General features: G+C 38.0%; 1 protein-coding gene across 2 annotated transcripts in view; it reads right to left on the bottom strand.

Annotated features, from left to right (window-relative positions):
• Positions 1–17,435, bottom strand: part of LOC108235277 (ERC protein 2) — a 141,053-nt gene that overhangs the window by 85,287 nt on the left and 38,331 nt on the right. For both annotated transcript variants that reach the window (XM_037977067.1, XM_037977068.1), the window contains 2 exons: positions 8,619–8,756; positions 3,582–3,764 (listed from right to left, as the gene is read on the bottom strand). In XM_037977067.1, coding sequence (XP_037832995.1) covers positions 3,582–3,764; positions 8,619–8,756 — 321 coding nt within the window. The remainder of the gene's footprint in view (positions 1–3,581; positions 3,765–8,618; positions 8,757–17,435) is intronic.

Genomic DNA, 17,435 nt, shown 5'->3' with positions numbered 1-17,435 from the left:
CGCTGGAGGGACTAGGTTTCTCGGCTGGCCTGGGAACGCCTTGGGATTCCCCCAGAGGAGCTGGCCCAAGTGGCTGGTGAGAGGGAAGTCTGGGTCTCCCTGCTTAGGCTGCTGCCCCCGCGACCCGACCCCGGATAAGCGGAAGAGAATGGATGGATGGATGGAAGACCCAAAAACCCAGACAAGGTAAAAAAGAGATATCGCAGATGAAGAACAAAAGCACAAAGGATGAAAACAGAGGAGGAAGTTAAGCTATTTCCTCGCTTTATCATAATGGTGAAATTGAAATAAAATATAGGTGAGTGGAGAACGTAATAAAACAGGAATGCAGGATTGTGTGGCGCACTCAGACATGGCTCCAGGAACTGGCTGCAGACTCAAACACCTCTCTGCTTGACTTTTTAACCGAGCAGCAGGTGCAAACAGGTTTGCGATTGCCTAAAAACATTTAAAATGTTCATGATGCGATAAAATTGCTGTGGGCCTCAGTTGTTATTTTGTGTGTAGTTCTAGTCACACAGTTTTGTTTTGTAAAATATGTTACTGAGTTAAATGCAATTTATTTATGTGATAAACCAAACAAAAAGGAACAAATTATATTCATATGATGGAAAATAATTGTTTGCCTCATCTTCACTCTATTACCTCCACACTACATATTTAAATATCAAGGCAAATCTAAGTGGATTGGAATATGTTATATTCTTTCAAAAAATAACACAGCCAAGAAGAAAGCAGAGGCTGAGAGGACAGGGTTTTCTGATATTACAATAAAAAGGCCATTGAGGATGCATTTATGTTTCCTGTACATTTAATATTTTACTATCACTTGTGGAAATGTCTCTTCAGTGTAAATCTTTCAAAATATTAAAAAAAGTACTGCCAGCAGGATGTGTGCTGACTTTTCTCCGAGTCAGGGTCTACCCATTTTATCAGTCTTTATATGTCAAACAGAATTGCATACAAACTTTAAATTTACTTTTTTTTTGTTTATATCATATAGAGACATAATAAGAAAATATATTTAGGATCACGTGATATTTGCATGGTTTAAAAATATCAAATTTTATTTAAAATAATGCTAAACACTTAAGTTCAGTATCTGACTTTTTTCCCCAACCCTCTCTAAAAAGCTCACTTCCTTCTCTGAGCTGTTTTTCCCTTTGAAGTGCTGATGTTTAGTTTCAGAAGTCCTTTATTAAACTTGAGATCAACAAATCTCGTTTTATGGAAACTGGAAGAGGATGTAGTGTCGTCAACAGACTCTGAGGTAAAGATAAAAAGAACTGCTATTAGCAAGTCTGGGTCCATAATAAAAACATCCGCAGATGCGGCCATTGGAGACGCTGTGTGTACAAAAACCTGGGAGCGGGACAAACTGTAAGAGGCTAATCAAATCTGTGCTTTGAATCAACAATCCAGGCTTACTTCATCTAAATGTATTTATATTTAATTTCAAAATGATTTACAGTCATACAGGTAATCAATTGGCTTCATATGTGATATAAAGTCTGTAGGCAAAGTTGAAAATTATAATTTTCTTAATAGTAATTATGGTAAAAGTATGTTATTGGGTATTGTAATGTGCTTTTGAATAATACAGTATACAAAATAATACAGTATACAAAAACTGACCCACATTCTGCTGGGTTTCAGCTGGAATCTGACAATTGTGTAACGTGTTTCAATAATATGGAGAAAATTGTCTATGTGAATGACTTATTTTGTTTCTGTGTCATCATTTTATCCTGTTTCTTTTTAAAAGTTCTTAAAACTGGACAGGAACATCTGCTACACAAGAAAAACAAATGAAAGCCAATAAAAAAAAAAAGTTCAACTTTTGCTGTTTAATGTTTTGTCCACTTTTAGTCTGCAACAAAAAATGAGCAGCATGTGCTTCTGACTGTCAGACCAAAATAAAAAAAAGTAACTTCAAAGAAAACATCTGAGTAGAGTGAGCAAACGATTGGACAATATCACAGTCTCTTCTTAAGTTTGTCATATAATCATCTCTCAAGACTGAATCATTTGCTAAACAAAAGTGCAAACTTTCCTACTGTTCTCCTTTTCAACAAAGCAAAAACCCATCTTTGGAGGTTGTTTTCAGTGTTGAGTTTTGAAAGTTATTGTTCATGTATTTGTTGAAGTGTTATTTTTATTCAATCTTATGACTGATTATCTGCCAGTACCAAAAGCCAGAATCTGTCTTCTGTGTTTAACACATTTTTAAGTACCCTGTTCAAGCTGATTTAGCTTTGTGTGTGTGTATCACTGCGTGTAAAAGTGTTGGGTTGATAAGACTTTTGAAAGTAGCAAATTAGAAGCATCTTGTTTTAGATATTTTGGAGTCAACTCTCACATTTTCTTTCTCAACTTGACTCCCTAAGCTGTATCTTGTGGTTTCAATGGTAGAATCAACCTTATTAACCCTCATTTAACCAGGCAAGTCTCACTGAAATCACAGATTTCTTTTTCAATGGAGGCCTGGGCCTGAAGGCAGCCTAAACATGCATGATTTTAGACTGTGGGAGGAAACTGGAGTGCCCAGAGTAACTCCTGCTGTTTGCGTGGGCAAACAGCAGGAGAACATACAAACTCCATGCAGAAAGGCCCCTGGTCCAACCCGGGGCTTAAACCCAAGCCCTTCAAGAAAGATAGTTGCCAGTTTTTTTTAATTGAGGAGGTGCTCTCTGGCTCCTGCAACAATACAGGATGAAGCTCACCTCCACACTTGAACACATCGACAGAAAAACGCGCGCACGCAGACCAACAGCTGTTTTTGTGCCGGCAGGCCTGCACAGGCAGCGAGAGAACCACTCTCACACAGACATACAAACATCATCTGCCTTTTTGAAGATCTGCACGTTTATATAACAGGTCTGATCGGTGCAGAGCACGCATAATAGTCAAATTATGGCAACGCTTCTGTCAGAGTGTGAATTTGTTTGCTACAGAGTAACTAAGCTGCTGTTGCTTTCATGTGGTGCTACAGCAACATCCAACAAGATATCATTTCACAGAAATGAAGTGTGTGTACACTTTTTTTATGGCTATAAAAGAAAACAGTCTCGTAAATTCTGGCAGGACCAGAGTCTGTTCTGGCTTGTATGCTTAGGAGAAAAAAAAAGGCAGTACGGCCTCTGACTTGGATCTAAAACAGGAAAAGAGGGATCTTAGACGTCTGTAAATCACTCGCTCTTAATTCATCCCTTCATCTTCTGAGACAGTGCAGGCAGACTTTTTACTAGGGAATTGTTAATATTGTGGGTGCTTGCAGGTAGGTAAAAATTTGCAATTACTATTACTGTAGATGTAAGTTATGTAAAATACAGGGTACAAAAGGACATTGCAGACCTTGCAGGGTACACTGCATGCACAGGCTTTGATCACAGAAGTCTACACACACCAAGTTAGCTTGTTTTGTACGTGCACAGTGTGTATATCCACTTGCGCGCAGCTTTGAAATAAACTGTTAGGGTAAAACACCAACAGCAATGAATACCACATTTACACGTGCTTTTCTAAAATCTCAACAAGCTCACTGCCTGTGTCAGTATCAAACGGAATTAATGAACACTGACCTCTCCATCAGGCTTCTGGGTTGTGATGGAGTTAGAGACCTGGCTCTGTGTCATTTTCTGGGGTTGCAGGGCCGCCAGTTTGTCCTTTAAATCCTGGTTCTCCTTCCTCATCTGCTCCAGCTCTTCGAGCCGAATCCTGTCTTCCCGTTCCTTCTGCTCCCGGAGGTTCTCAATCACTCGTTCCTGAGATGGTGAGATTACAGTTGATGTGAGCAGAAATATTTTATGCTCTGCACCAAAACTCGGTTAGGAATTTTAAAAAGATTTTCTCTTGCATCCAGTATCGCCAGTCCTGCGGGAACAATTCTTCTGCATCATCACTGAAAATGTTAACCTGACTGAAAAGGATCACCAGAATTCTTTGCAAAGTGTGGCGAAAGACAATGTCATAAATGCAAATCATAAATAATACTAGCGTAAATAATAGCAGCCATATGAGGAGATCAGAGCCAAGTATGACTCAGGGAGAAGGATCAAGGAAGAGAAATGTTTAGAGGCAGAAACAGATTTGTTGTGAATGAACTGGACAGGTCTGTAGATAACTCCTAACAGCTTCACACTGCTTACCGATGAACCTAATCAGAATTGGTTAGATCATGATTTTCTCTGCCCTGTAATCACACTCAACAGCAGGACTTTGGCTGTAGGCATTGGCCTGAGACCAGATGCACCCTGTTTGTTTCTGAGCATGCAAAGTGTGTATTAGTTGTGTGAGAGTGTTTAGATGTGGACTGAAGTAATTACTAAGGTATTTTTTCAGGTGTTTATTTAGGCTCAGATTTCAGACCAGCAGTGGGGCTCATGATGTGGCACTGCTGCATGATTGGCAGGTTTAAATCCTAAGATTACTGAACAAAAACATTCACTAACAAGACTTGGCCCTGCAAAGTAGGCAAGAGAAACCACTTGGCTAACAAGCCCTGGGTGTTTCCCTCCAAATTATGAAAAATCTCAGAGAAAGGGACCAGAATGGGAGAATAAAGCCTGCGTCTATCAGACACCTCAATGAGGACCATACACAAAAACCACAGAAACTATAACCTCACAGACAGAAACACACAGTAAAGACACATACACTAAAGAGCATAAACACAATGCCCCAGCCCGTTAATTAGAACCACAGCGCTGTGGCCAGAGACTGGCTCCAAGAGCAGCTTTGTGACAGAGTTTGTGATTAGCAACACACACTCTCACCCTTGTAAACACATTACACACACCCTACGCTGACCACAAAATCTGCAAAGCTTGCCAACATTCTCCTCATCACAGCTGAATTATATGTAGGCTGCATCAGAAGTGGTTTCTGGGTAAACAGATGGGCTGATGCAGAAAAGGGTTTTGCAGTTTATTGTGCCATTATGCTTTTCATTTCAAAAGTCTGTAGGCAACAAAAACAAAGTTTAGGTGATAAAAGGTCGCTGTAAGTGAAAACATCTATACTGTTCAAAACACATTAACTAACATCAAATCTATGCAGCAGTTATGGTTTTTGATTTAACTGATTTTATTTCATGTAGTTTCATTTTATAAAACCGTACTCACTAAAATGAGTCAGTATGAATCAGAATGATCCACTAGTCTCTAGTTTTAGCTACTAAACTTACTATGTGATAAAAACCTAGCAGTGTAGCATTACAGCAATCCCTTTATTTTGTAGTTTACTCTTTAGATCAAATTTATATTTGATCTGATAATAAAATCTTGACAAAGTGTGAGTTCAATTCTTAAATTTTTTCACATTTTTTTTTCTTAGAAGACACAAATATATGTAAAACATGGCTAACATCCATCAACATATCCAAATACATAAATATGTATGTATTTACTGTGTGGCATTTGGCAAAACCAAGTTATCCACTGATAAGCGCACGCTAAAGCTGGACGTTCACATCTGCCTCAACTGGAACCTCTTCACCAGCACCTTTTTTCCAATAAAATTTAAACCAGCATGCTTTTTCCAGCTTGCAGCACAAATGTGTAAATAATAATAGTAATAATAATAATAATAAAAACGTTTTTTGCCTACAGTATAAGAACTGTTTCTTTGTAGACCGCAATTTGAAAACATGCAACAGAGTTAGGACAGATAGTCTTGCTGACATCAAGCCAGTCAGATCAAGGCAAAGTTAAATTTTTTCAAGACAAGAATGTGACATCTGCAAAATCAAAGTTAGGACAACCCCAAGTTCAGTCAAGTCTCCATTAGAAGAAGAAAGAAAGAGCAATTATGAGTGCAAATCTCAAAATGAGTCACTTAAAATGGCTTGTCAAGACAAAAAAAACAAAAACATTTTTTTTTAGAATATTTGCGTACGTAGTCCAGATTCTTGAGTAAAGTCAAATTAGTCGGGTTTCACTCAGTAAAACCTGACTCTGTATTGTTAAAGCAAGGTTTTATAGAGACCAGCTGCTCTTTCAGTTTGCCAGAAAACAAATGATGTTTACCTCAGACAACACCCACCCCCTCATCCCAACATCTAGTCATCCATCCATGTGGTGTAGGTCTATTTGGATCACCTCAAATCCCATGGCAGCTATTCACCCTAAAGATCTTCAATGCAAACTGAAACATGCAACCCTGTGCTTGTAGTACTTGTTATAAAAGCAACTCTAAGTGTGGTTGACCACAACAGGACTTCAGCATAGTAAACACTGTGATCAAAACATTTACTGTCAGAATAGTCTGTTCATTTCTTTAAACTCCTACAACAAACTTTCTTCAGAGATCGTTCAACCTGGACCATTCTGGCAGTGAAACAGTTCATAACTATCTGCTCTCTACAACCAAGAGCTCTCTCTAAAGGCTTGTGTGGAAAGCTGCTGACAGGCACAAGCTTATATTCCAACTCTTTTTGGGTGCACTGCATCATGGAGCTCAACTAAAGTGTCTACAGTTACACCCGAGTTCATTAGGCGGTGATAATGCGCTGGTTTCCCAACTGTCTATTTGAATGAAAAAAGCATTCTTCTTGTTCTTGTTCTTCTACTTGATGTCATACTTGTAATCTTCTTTGATTGCTGTTGCTTGGGTAAATAGTAAATGGGACTTTTATCATTGTGCATGTGTTATTGGCACACAGTCCACATGGTAACAAAATCTTGCGCTGCACAAAATCAACCTGACAGATACAGATGAAAAACTTTTACATCATCTGGGCCTCATAATTGAGAAGACAGTCCAACTGATTGTTGACCATGAATTAACTAAAGCTAAGCAGAAACAATGTGTGAACCGCACTATACGAAAGGATGTGATTATGATCCGTCACCAAATGGTGAAAGGCAGGCAAAGTGTGCATGTGTGTGTCCATCTGTTTATTTGTCTGTTGCGTTTGCATATCTCATCAACCAATCAACATATTTTAATGAAACTCAGAAAGTACTCATTGGATGTACATCTGCAACTGATTATTTTTCACTTTCAAGTCAATTCAAGATGATTGCCCTATCTAATTAACCTTAGCTAGCACAGAGAGTTCAGCTAAAAATTTGATGTGGTGGTAGCTGAGAGTCATTCCCAACACATAATCCAAACTCTAACAGATTGCAAGAGATCACGCATAACATTATTTTTAAAGTTTGACCACAAGGCTATGAGTACATCATAACATAACATGAGTTGATCTTAGTTTAAACTTTGACATGAAAGAAGACAGCTGATATGCATTCCTTCCAGGAATACTGGGCTATTAATTTTAAATATTTCTAGGAGAGTTTTTTTCCTCTTTTTTGTTGTTTTAAAATGAATTGTTATAAATACAGTATTTCTTATTTATTTAACAAATGTACTTGTGATCAACTATATTGTATATGTGTACTTCTTAATGACATAATTAATAAGAATAAAATGCATGTTCTGAAAAAAGTGGGAAATAATATAACTTCATAAAAGTTTTATTTCTTATTTACAATGGGTGGTTTAAATTGGTTCAAAAGCAACTTTACATAATCAGTTATACCTTTTTAAATTACCAGGGAGGGAGTGAGCTAAATATGCTAAAAAAAATGAAAATTAACTTTATTAGAATTGGAGAAAAAAAAGTGTTAATATTCGTTTGATAAGCTTCTTTTCTGGGGAAATATGAGGCTTTGAAATCCAATTTCTGGTGGCATTTTCTTTTCTTTCTTTTTATTTTTTTTCACTCAAAAATTAGATATCTTAAATTCCTAGCTGGTATTACCTACAGCATAAAGATTCACAATAAAACAAAATTATAATTTACATACAGCAATTCCGTGGACAAAACTTTCAAAAGCATTTGTGATTTTTGATGTCTGGTTTCTTACAGTTTTTGGTCAATACAGCATGTTCTTAGCAACTGTTTTTCTGGCCAGCTCTGTTTTTTCTCGTTGTCTTTACTTAAACTCCTCATTTTTTACTCTGCCTCCTCCCTTTACATACCTCAACCTCTCCCTCCATTAATTACATCCCTACATTGAGCCTGTGTCTCCTATGCCGTTCAACTTTTCCGTCTTTCCATTCCTCTTACCCTCCAAACTTGTATACCCTTCTGTTCTCTTATAGATCATTCCCTCCCTACATTCAGCAACATACTAATCCTCTGTCAGTGTTCACCTTAGATCTTCTTTCTGCCACTGCCTTTTCAGACAGAACCCCATTTAGTGCATCTAGTGTAACCCATTTCTATAAATCAGGAGCTTGTGCCAATAAATTAAAGCTGTGAGATACAGCAAAACATTCAAAGTAATTAAGCCATATCTTAGCTTACTGAAAGATAAATGTATCTGAATGGGGAAAAAACTAAAAATCTCAGATTGTTTAACACTAAAACTAAACTAAGACTAAAGTCTTGTGGTTTCACTCCAAGAGTTCATATGGTTTTATCCCATAAGCTTCCCCCCCCCCCCACCATCCTCAATAAATCATTTTACTTTTAGATTTTTGAACAGACAGTAAAAGTGACATTGTTATGATCTGTGATGTGTAAGGTCTACTTTCCTTCTGTTTCAAAATGTTTTTTTTTTTTTTTAATTAAAAATGTTTTAGTGCATTCTATTTATCCCCACCATGTGTACCTTTTCTGATAAAGCCTCTTCCAGAGTGGCCAGAGCTGTCTCGGTGTTACTGGAGTCCGTCTGAAGGCCTTGAACCCTTTCTCTCAGTCCGGCAAGCTGTTTGTCCTTATCCTTTAACTGCTCCAACAGGTTCTCAATCTGGAGACAAAAGGGGCAGAGATAAAGAAACAGAGGAAGTGAAGTTATAAAAGAGGCCTATAACTATGACCGATATTAGATCAATCATTAGGCAACGACTTCAGGATGTGCCGAACTAGATATTAATGTTTTGAGACATGTGGTACACAGCACCACATAAAGAAAGACCCCTGTTTCACTGGGAAGATGATTTCCTGCTATAACGTCTCCCACTCAAGCCTGGCAAGATGAGCAGCAACTAAACGTCTACACTGTAAAAGTAATGTGCTAAAAAAAGTACAAGAGAAATAACTGACCACAAAACTGAAAATTACTTAATATACTTATAAGTACATAACTAAGAACAGATGTGTAAACAAACACAAAGCCACAAAAAAACCCACAAGAGAAAGGGACCTGGTATGCAGGCATCTGGTATTCAAGTCTTCCAGGAACTACAATCACATAACACCCTGCTTCTCTGGTTCCTTGACAGGTGTAAAATATTACGTTAGTTCTGTTTATTGTTATTTTTGCTCTGTCATACAGTAATTTTCTTGTCTGAATTTCTAATCGAAGAACCATTTGAACAATATTCTACCACTCCAGAATTAACTACACTGGACTTCAAGATGCTATTTTCCTATAAGAATGACATTATAAATGTGTAATATCATGACAGAATTAAGCCATCTAGTGCGCTAATACCAGTGATTAATAAATCCAGTTTCCTGTTGTTTCATTTACAAGTTTTTGTCATATCATACACACACTATAGGTCTAAAACCAACGCTGAATCTGATCAAACAGCATTTACCCACGTTAGGTTTGCTATCATTTTACTGAACTTTTAGAATGAGTTCATTCAGCCTCACAGGCCTCTGCCTCTGCATCTTCTTTTCTGCGGCTAACCCCATGTGTCTGAAGTGGTGGTGTAATAGTCAGTTGTGGTGTTCAACAACCTTTATCTGACGAACATCTGGAAAACAAAATGCAAAGACACACAAAGACACAAACACTCACAGGAGCACAGAGTACGCTCTGAGCTATACCAAACAAAACACTAGTAGATGCAGCTGAGGCAGGACACACTGACGTGCAATGAGACAGAGGTCTACAAATTAGTTTCAAAGGGACAGCACATCTGGTGATAGGACATGGTGATATGGTGATTTGTTTGTTGCTCATCAGAATTTCTGCAAGCACACATTCCTTTTAATTCTGAATCAATGTAATCTTAATGAATAAAACCTAAAGTTAAAAGTTCCCTGAGATTCAGATACAAGCACAAAGTTTTTATATTTTGCTGTCTTCACTTCATTGGGATTTCTACAGATAAAGTTGCATTCACTTCACGCTCTCAGTACCACATTTCACTCAGGTCATTCATTCCCAGATCAGGACTTGAACCATAAAACAGTGTATGCATTAATCCAACAAAAGAGTATATGGATTAATAATAACTTATCTAATAGCAGAAGAGTCGACATGATAATTAGTTTTAAAAAAGTAAAACAACTAAATTCTGGCCATTAAGAGACCACAATTTTATATATCAGTGACAAAAATGACCAGTGGGGCTAAAAACACACTGTATTCTAGTCATGGGTACATAGACAGATAAATGTCCAAATTTCCACAGCTATTTCACAAACGAATCCAATTAGACTAAAGACTTTGGTGTTTTCTGCTCTCTGGAGGGCACAAGTGAAGTTCTAAAGCGAGCCATCTTGGTTTTGGCATTAGAAAGAAAGTGGTTGGACGAGGGTGGGTGGGAAAAAGGCAGTCGGGACCCTTCGGCAGATCTTGATATGTTAATGACAGTCATTACACAACCAAGCTAAAGGCTCTGGTAGGTTAGTGAACAACCGATAGGGACATAAAAGCCTTTAGGGAATGATGGGAAAGCTTCACACTACCAAAGTCAGATAAAATACACAGTAACTTCTGATTGCCATGGGTGTGTTGAACAGGACTCTGTGGTGAACATTGTGATAAAAAGGGGGCTTGGAGATGTGAAGGTTGGATGGGTTTTCTGCACATTTCTTTCATGTTTCTCTCTTTTGAAGTGAAAGCCTCACACCTTCGGCACTTGGGTTGTGTATATTCTTGACTGCAATAAACACACAGTTAAAGTGAGACTTCAGATCTGTTGAAGTGGGGTTCTATGTAAAGGTATAAAGAATTAATATCTTAACTGTTGCACATAGCTCTCTAAATAGCCTCAGTTTAGAGAAACAAAATTAAAGTCTGACGGGATTGATGAGCTAACAGCCACTCTGAGCAGGGACAAGATCTGAGTGGGTTGCTGCCATCAAAAAAACAGCCCCATTCCCAAACATTTCATAGTGGTTCATGCAAACTGTACTTACATCACCACCAGTTTTATACTACATGGTTACTTACATGGGATTCAATGGCTATTTGCAAGTGTAAATAGCAGCAGTAGCAGCTAGCTGTAGCACTCACAGCAGGAATAATTATGCTGTAAATATTTACAGAATAGTGTTTGCATAAATTCCCTTAAAACGTTTGAGACTGGAGATGTTTTAAGATGGCAGCAATACACTTTAGTCTCAGTCCTGCTCAGCCTATCCATTGGATAATCAATACAGGCAGAACTAAACTATTTCTCCAAACTGAGATTATTCTAAGAGCTGTCTACAACTGATTCAGTGTTTTTTGTATACAACCTTTCCACAGAATCCCACTTTAAAAGATCTGAACTACTGCTTTAAGGCAACACATCTCTTCAAATCATCAATTATTGCACTCTAACATGCTCAGTCCTACATGCACTAAACAAAGGAAAACATTTGAACAAAAAACAGAATATTTTGGTTTGGCCTCTGGTTGTAGTAGTCCAGTAGCTTGACATAACTTGTTCTTCTAAATGTATACATATGCACTCATGCACACCCTTGCTCCATCTCCTTGTGGGCACCTCAGAGCCCTATTTTGGGTCAAATTGAGCATGTCGCCCCTGGTCCTTAGATAAATGATTACATTCTTCACCAGTCCTAAGTTTGCTTTGGCCTGGTCACACAAAATAACAACCCCGCGATGAAACATTTAGCCTTGTCGCTTGCCGTTCAGTGAAATTGTGCAGAAAAACATTAAACACAGCTTAAACCTCGCACCACCGGATGAAAACGAGTCACATGAATTATGGATATGGGAAAGGGGGCATGGAATTCTGTCACAATCCTTACTCCAGTAACACTCTGTGAGGAAAAAATACCTTTTGTGGACAGGCACAAAGCAGGGCAGCTGTATGACTATTTTTTCTTTCTTTTTTTCTGAGAGACAAAGAAGGGGCCTCTGTTCCAGTAGCTTAGCTATTATAAGGTGAATGTTTTATCTCTCAGTATATAAAGCTGCCTCAGACTATACTATACAGATTGTACTCCTGAATTTCTTTCTGTCTTTTTGTGTGTGTGCACACAAACAAACACACACAGGCAGAGGTTTTTATCACTAAACTGAGATGCATATGTCATCCCACTCGCCAACCAAACACACCTCCCACTGAAGCAGACCACCTACGATAGGCAGCTTCTAGACCAGGCATTATGGTGTGGACTGTCTGTCTTAGTGAATGTGTATCCTCTGGAGAAACTATGACGTGTGTTTCAGTCATCCCCCCCAAAACACACACAGCTTCCCAAAGGCCTACAGACTTACTGTTTTGACTCTGATAACTTTATCAAAAGACTGATAGGACAGGACCAAGTTTTTTTTTTTTCTTAAAAGTGGGAGTGATGATGTACAGTTACCTTCCATTGGCCTTGACTTTGCACATTTATGGCTCTGAAATACCACTGAGGATAGGTTTCCATTATCAATAACCTTTGCAAAACAGTAGTCTCATTGTTGGAATGGTATGAAACAAACTTGTAGGAAAGGCACTACAGCTGCCATTTTAAAAAGTAATGTCATACTTTCAAGCATTGATAATGGGATTAGAATGCCTAAAGTGTTAAAATTGGTCATAGTACTTATCATTGGAAAAATGCTGTGTGTATTCTTGTACACACAGCAAATATTAAAAAGGAGTGCAAAATTTCCATCTCAAATATCATCTAAAATGCATTTATGTAAAGTTAATAGTTGTCAGTAAAACAGTTTAATCCTTTATTCAGCTGGATTATGAATCAATGGAGTCTTGCTTTTGCGGTTTCTATATTAAGCTCATGATTAGCACAAGCTGAGTTCTAATGTAATGGGAACGGAAGTATCAGACTCTGTTTGGCAGTAAAAACTGTGGTCTAAAAGCAGCTTGTTCCAAAGCAGAACCACAAACCCGGTCGACCCGTCTGTCGTCCATCCAAGCTACAGGACTAGAACTCTGTGGCCACCAAAGGAACCATTTCTGCAGAACACAAAAGAGGTCAGCGTGGAGTGTGACCGCCACAAAAATGGAACTGTTTGTATTTTTAAAACTCTTTTAGCCCAATAAAAACACCCAACAATAATTGGTCACTGTTTCAGAAAAGCAACTTGCTTGTCATCGCTTCTGAAAATACAAAAACGGAGAGCTGTAAAAGTCAGAGATCCTGGCGCTGACCTGTTTGATCGTGGACACACAAATACACAGAGGGACAATAACCGCAAATTGAACAGTAAGTAGAAAAACAAAATGTATTTCTCAAGAGAAATCTAGGTCATCGTAAAACAGAAAAAGTTGAAAAGGCCACATAAGGAAAATGACACTCTTCTACTTCAGGTAAAGCATTTCCTAAACATAAACCATACACATTTGCATTTTGTTCCTATCATTTATCCATCAAGGGCTTTTGATTAATGGCTTAATAGAGGTTGAGACATGCAGCCTGAACTTGTACAACGGAAAAGAAAGTTGCTCTTTCCCTGTGAGGGGGGGTGTTGCTTGTACTACATTTAACCTGCGTTCCTCCACCACCTTATCTCTGCTTGTGAAACTCAACAGGCACAAAACCAGCAGACTGTGAAGTGATCATACTGTGTAAGCTGGCGCCTCCAAGTGGAAAGTTGCAGCCATTAGCAAAATCATCTGCACATGACAGTTTAATGTTTAATTTAGAATAGATTACCTGGTATTTATAAAGCATTTTCTTTAATTAATTTGCACTTACATGATGATTTTCATGTATATGATAACATTAGACTGGCCGACAACCAAAGAGAAGACATGCAATCTCAAGATATTTATCTTAACTTTACAGAACAAGGAGTACAAGGATTTTTCAGTTTTACATGCACACCTGGCAAGACACACATTCTCATCATACTAAGTACATTAATCAAATCTTCCATATGTTTTTATATTTGCCTTAAAATGAGTCAAAACTACTTACTTGAGTTTCGTATGGAAATTTCAAACAAAGAAAATTCAATAGGCTTCACTTGAATTTAACTGATAACGTTTGCTTCTCTCAACTGATCTCATGCTACTCATTTGTATAAAGTCACAAAGGCAGAAAAACCTGCACAATGGCAGACAAATACTCCACGCATACAGATAACGAAAAAAATTAAAAAACACAAGACGAGCCGTAAATTTACTCTGAATTTAATCAGGGCTACTCACAATGATCTAGGTCACTGATCTGAACTCTGATACATTAAACGCAAAAAACAGAAAACCTACAAAGATAATTCTATGCTAACACATTATGCCAAAAAGGAGAGGATAATTTGATAAACGAGACAAAACTTGACAGTTTAGAAACAGAAAGAAGGAAGAACCCAATGTTAATAAAAAATGACAAGTAAAAAAAAAAAAGTTTTGTTTTGCTTTGAGTGCCACAAGAAAACAAACAAAATGGCAAAATAGGAAAAATGATATAATGAGCACAAGAAATAATCCTGGAAATATAGGCACCAGGTCCCCGCGACCCGGAAAGGAGAAGTGGGTAAAGAAAATGGATGGATGGATGGATGGATGGATGGATATTTGTTTGGATAACAAGTAACAAAAGATGCACTAAAGTCTAAGCACCCTAACAAGTAAGGGCCTGATGCTGAATAAAGACATTTAGGTACAGACACACTAACACAAACAGGAAGCCATATCTACAGTATAATTCTACACATTTATTACAATATATGGATTTCCTGAACACACAGTTTAGAAAAGTCCCATATTTTATCCAATTCATAACTATTATTGTAAATGCCAGGCCAGGCTCAGCTGACAAGTGGACAGGCTCCCCCCTCTCCTCACACATTGCCCCCTCCCATTTCAACAGAAACCCTCCACTGCATTTATACATATCAATTGGATATGAGCACACACATATGTGCACATGCTTACAGAATGATGGAGACAAGCACTGAAAGTATGGCAAAGACACGTAGAAAAAGACTAAGTGAGTGTTGTTTTCTTTGCGATTTCTCTTGGTTTGACCACAAAGCAGAAAGAACAACATGAGACTCCTGCAGACCCAGAACTGTTCTACAAGGACGGATACCACTTGTATGAGCTGAGCTGTACACATGAGTGTGTGTGTGTGTGTTAGCTAAGTTGATCCACATCCATGCTCTTTAGGCTCAGGACTGTATCTCTGCCCAAATTGCTGATGATTGCTGGGTAAACGCAATGCCGCTTTAGTCCTCTAGTCTCAGCACTACTAGGATGAATTATTTTCTGTATTTTATCCAAAAGGCAGAAAGAATGAGACATTTTATCAGAAAAAAAAATGAAAGAAAGACACAAAAAAAGAAACAAACAAACATAGAAACAAAAAAATAACAGGAACAAAATGATAAACAACAAAAAAAATCAAAAAACAAAAGAAAGAAGCAAACAAGGTAAGAATGGCCACCCGTTGAGGACCACAGCAGCTGTTCCCAACCTGTAGCTTCTGACCAAAGCCCACTTTACACTGATCTGGTCAAACAAGTGCAAACAGCATACAGTCATTCAGTTTAACTGAGGGTTCAAGAGTCAAACTGTGACTCATTTTCCTCTGAGAACATTAGCTTAAGTGCTTCTCTTAGATCTTTAAGTATGAAATACTGGACTGCCAAGAAGTTAACAGGTCAGCTTGAGTTATGGCACGGTATCATCAGGATACCGTCAGCTTTCAGTTCTTCATCTTTTGGACAGTCATGAAACACATTTTATTTCTTGAAGTGAAGTGCACGTGTTGCGGTCAGGCGGAAGATGGACTCAAATGGCTGAGGTCTGATATGTTCTCCAACGTGGCTTTTGTCTTGACTGATGTGTAGCCTGGCTCCAATCAACCAGCCTCAGGCTCCCACCATTAACCCCGGCTGATTGCTGATAGGAGGAGAGGGGGACCGATGGGGCCCTATCACAGGCAGTTTACCAGAACCTCCCCAGCTCCAGCGGTCTTATCTGTGGCCGTGTCTCTGCACTCTGATTGGTCAGATGGTATCCATTAGGATGAAAGGCATTGGTGGCCTCATCACAGATCTATCAAGATTGAACACACTCACACTGAAGAATTCATGTATAAAGCACAGAAATAAAATATTTGTATGAGATTTTGGAGAAATGCGGCACTAATCCACCTGGAATACATTCTGTGGCAGTCTACCTAGTGGAAGAATAAATGTCAACCCAGGAAGTTGCTGATTGACATGTAGAGGATGCAATCATTTGAAAAGCTCACGACAATGAAACCTGTTTAAATAGACAATTTTAAAGCCCTAGCTTTCGCTTTTTTTGTATTATGAGCCTAAAATACATAATCAAAAAAATCTAGATATTCCATATAACTTTTTAAATAAAAATGCTTAAATATAAATATATTTTTGGTAATAAAGATTATTACAAGCTAAAATATACATCACTCCAGCTTGCCATATGCTATTGCCATGATATTGTAATAAGAGCCAGCTTGACTGTTGTTAACTGGGCAGCCATCTTGAAGTGGGTTGCATCCAAAAGTTAATTTGTTTTTTTCTCAATGTGTCCTAAACATATAATTAGAGAGACCAAATACTAAATCATTACAAAATGGCCCAATCTTAACACTTTTTACTATCTCTATCACTAAACTGAAATTAATGTAAGGCCTAAAATCAAAAGTCAATACTCAAACAACCCACTGAAGAAAGTAGTGGTCACAGTGTTCTCAGTTTGAAAAAATATTCCTGCTGCCAAGGTCTAATTATCACATTAGTCATCACAAAGATACTATAGAAGTTGCACACAGCATCATAAACACTGTGCCAATGTTGGTCTAATATTTTTCTTCTATCAACATGCAGCACTTTCCTTCACTATCACTATGCGTCAAAATGCAATACTAGAAGTTTTGTTTTAGGGCGCTGTGTAAAACATGTGGGGGGAGGGAGAGACAGGAGACAGAAAAGGAACATTTAAGGTTGTTTTGGGAAAGCATCGGGAAAAAGTCTGGATAAATAATAGCAGGCATTAAATGATATGCATCAATTCACTCAAGTCAGAGAAAGAAAAGTTAAGTGCATTTCAGAAGAGGTCCAAACTGATCAAATTTTGGGAGAAAGAATCTGATAGACTTGCAACACATAAGGTAAATAACTGACCATCAATCTGTAAATCAATTTTACTGTCACAACTTTTCTTAACAATCAGTCATTCTGATGAAACTAGGCCAGATTCAATGATATTGCCAGGCCAAAACAAGTGTTGAAAGACTCTCGCACTGAAACAGAGGGTGGTTCCCTTAAAAAGGCTAAGCAAAACTCACTAAACATAATTTAGAGAAC

The sequence above is a fragment of the Kryptolebias marmoratus genome, linkage group LG8 (genome assembly GCF_001649575.2).
Source record: "Kryptolebias marmoratus isolate JLee-2015 linkage group LG8, ASM164957v2, whole genome shotgun sequence".
Taxonomy (NCBI): domain Eukaryota; kingdom Metazoa; phylum Chordata; class Actinopteri; order Cyprinodontiformes; family Rivulidae; genus Kryptolebias; species Kryptolebias marmoratus.
Note: the sequence above shows the minus strand (reverse complement) of the source record. Positions and strands in the feature narration are given on the sequence as shown.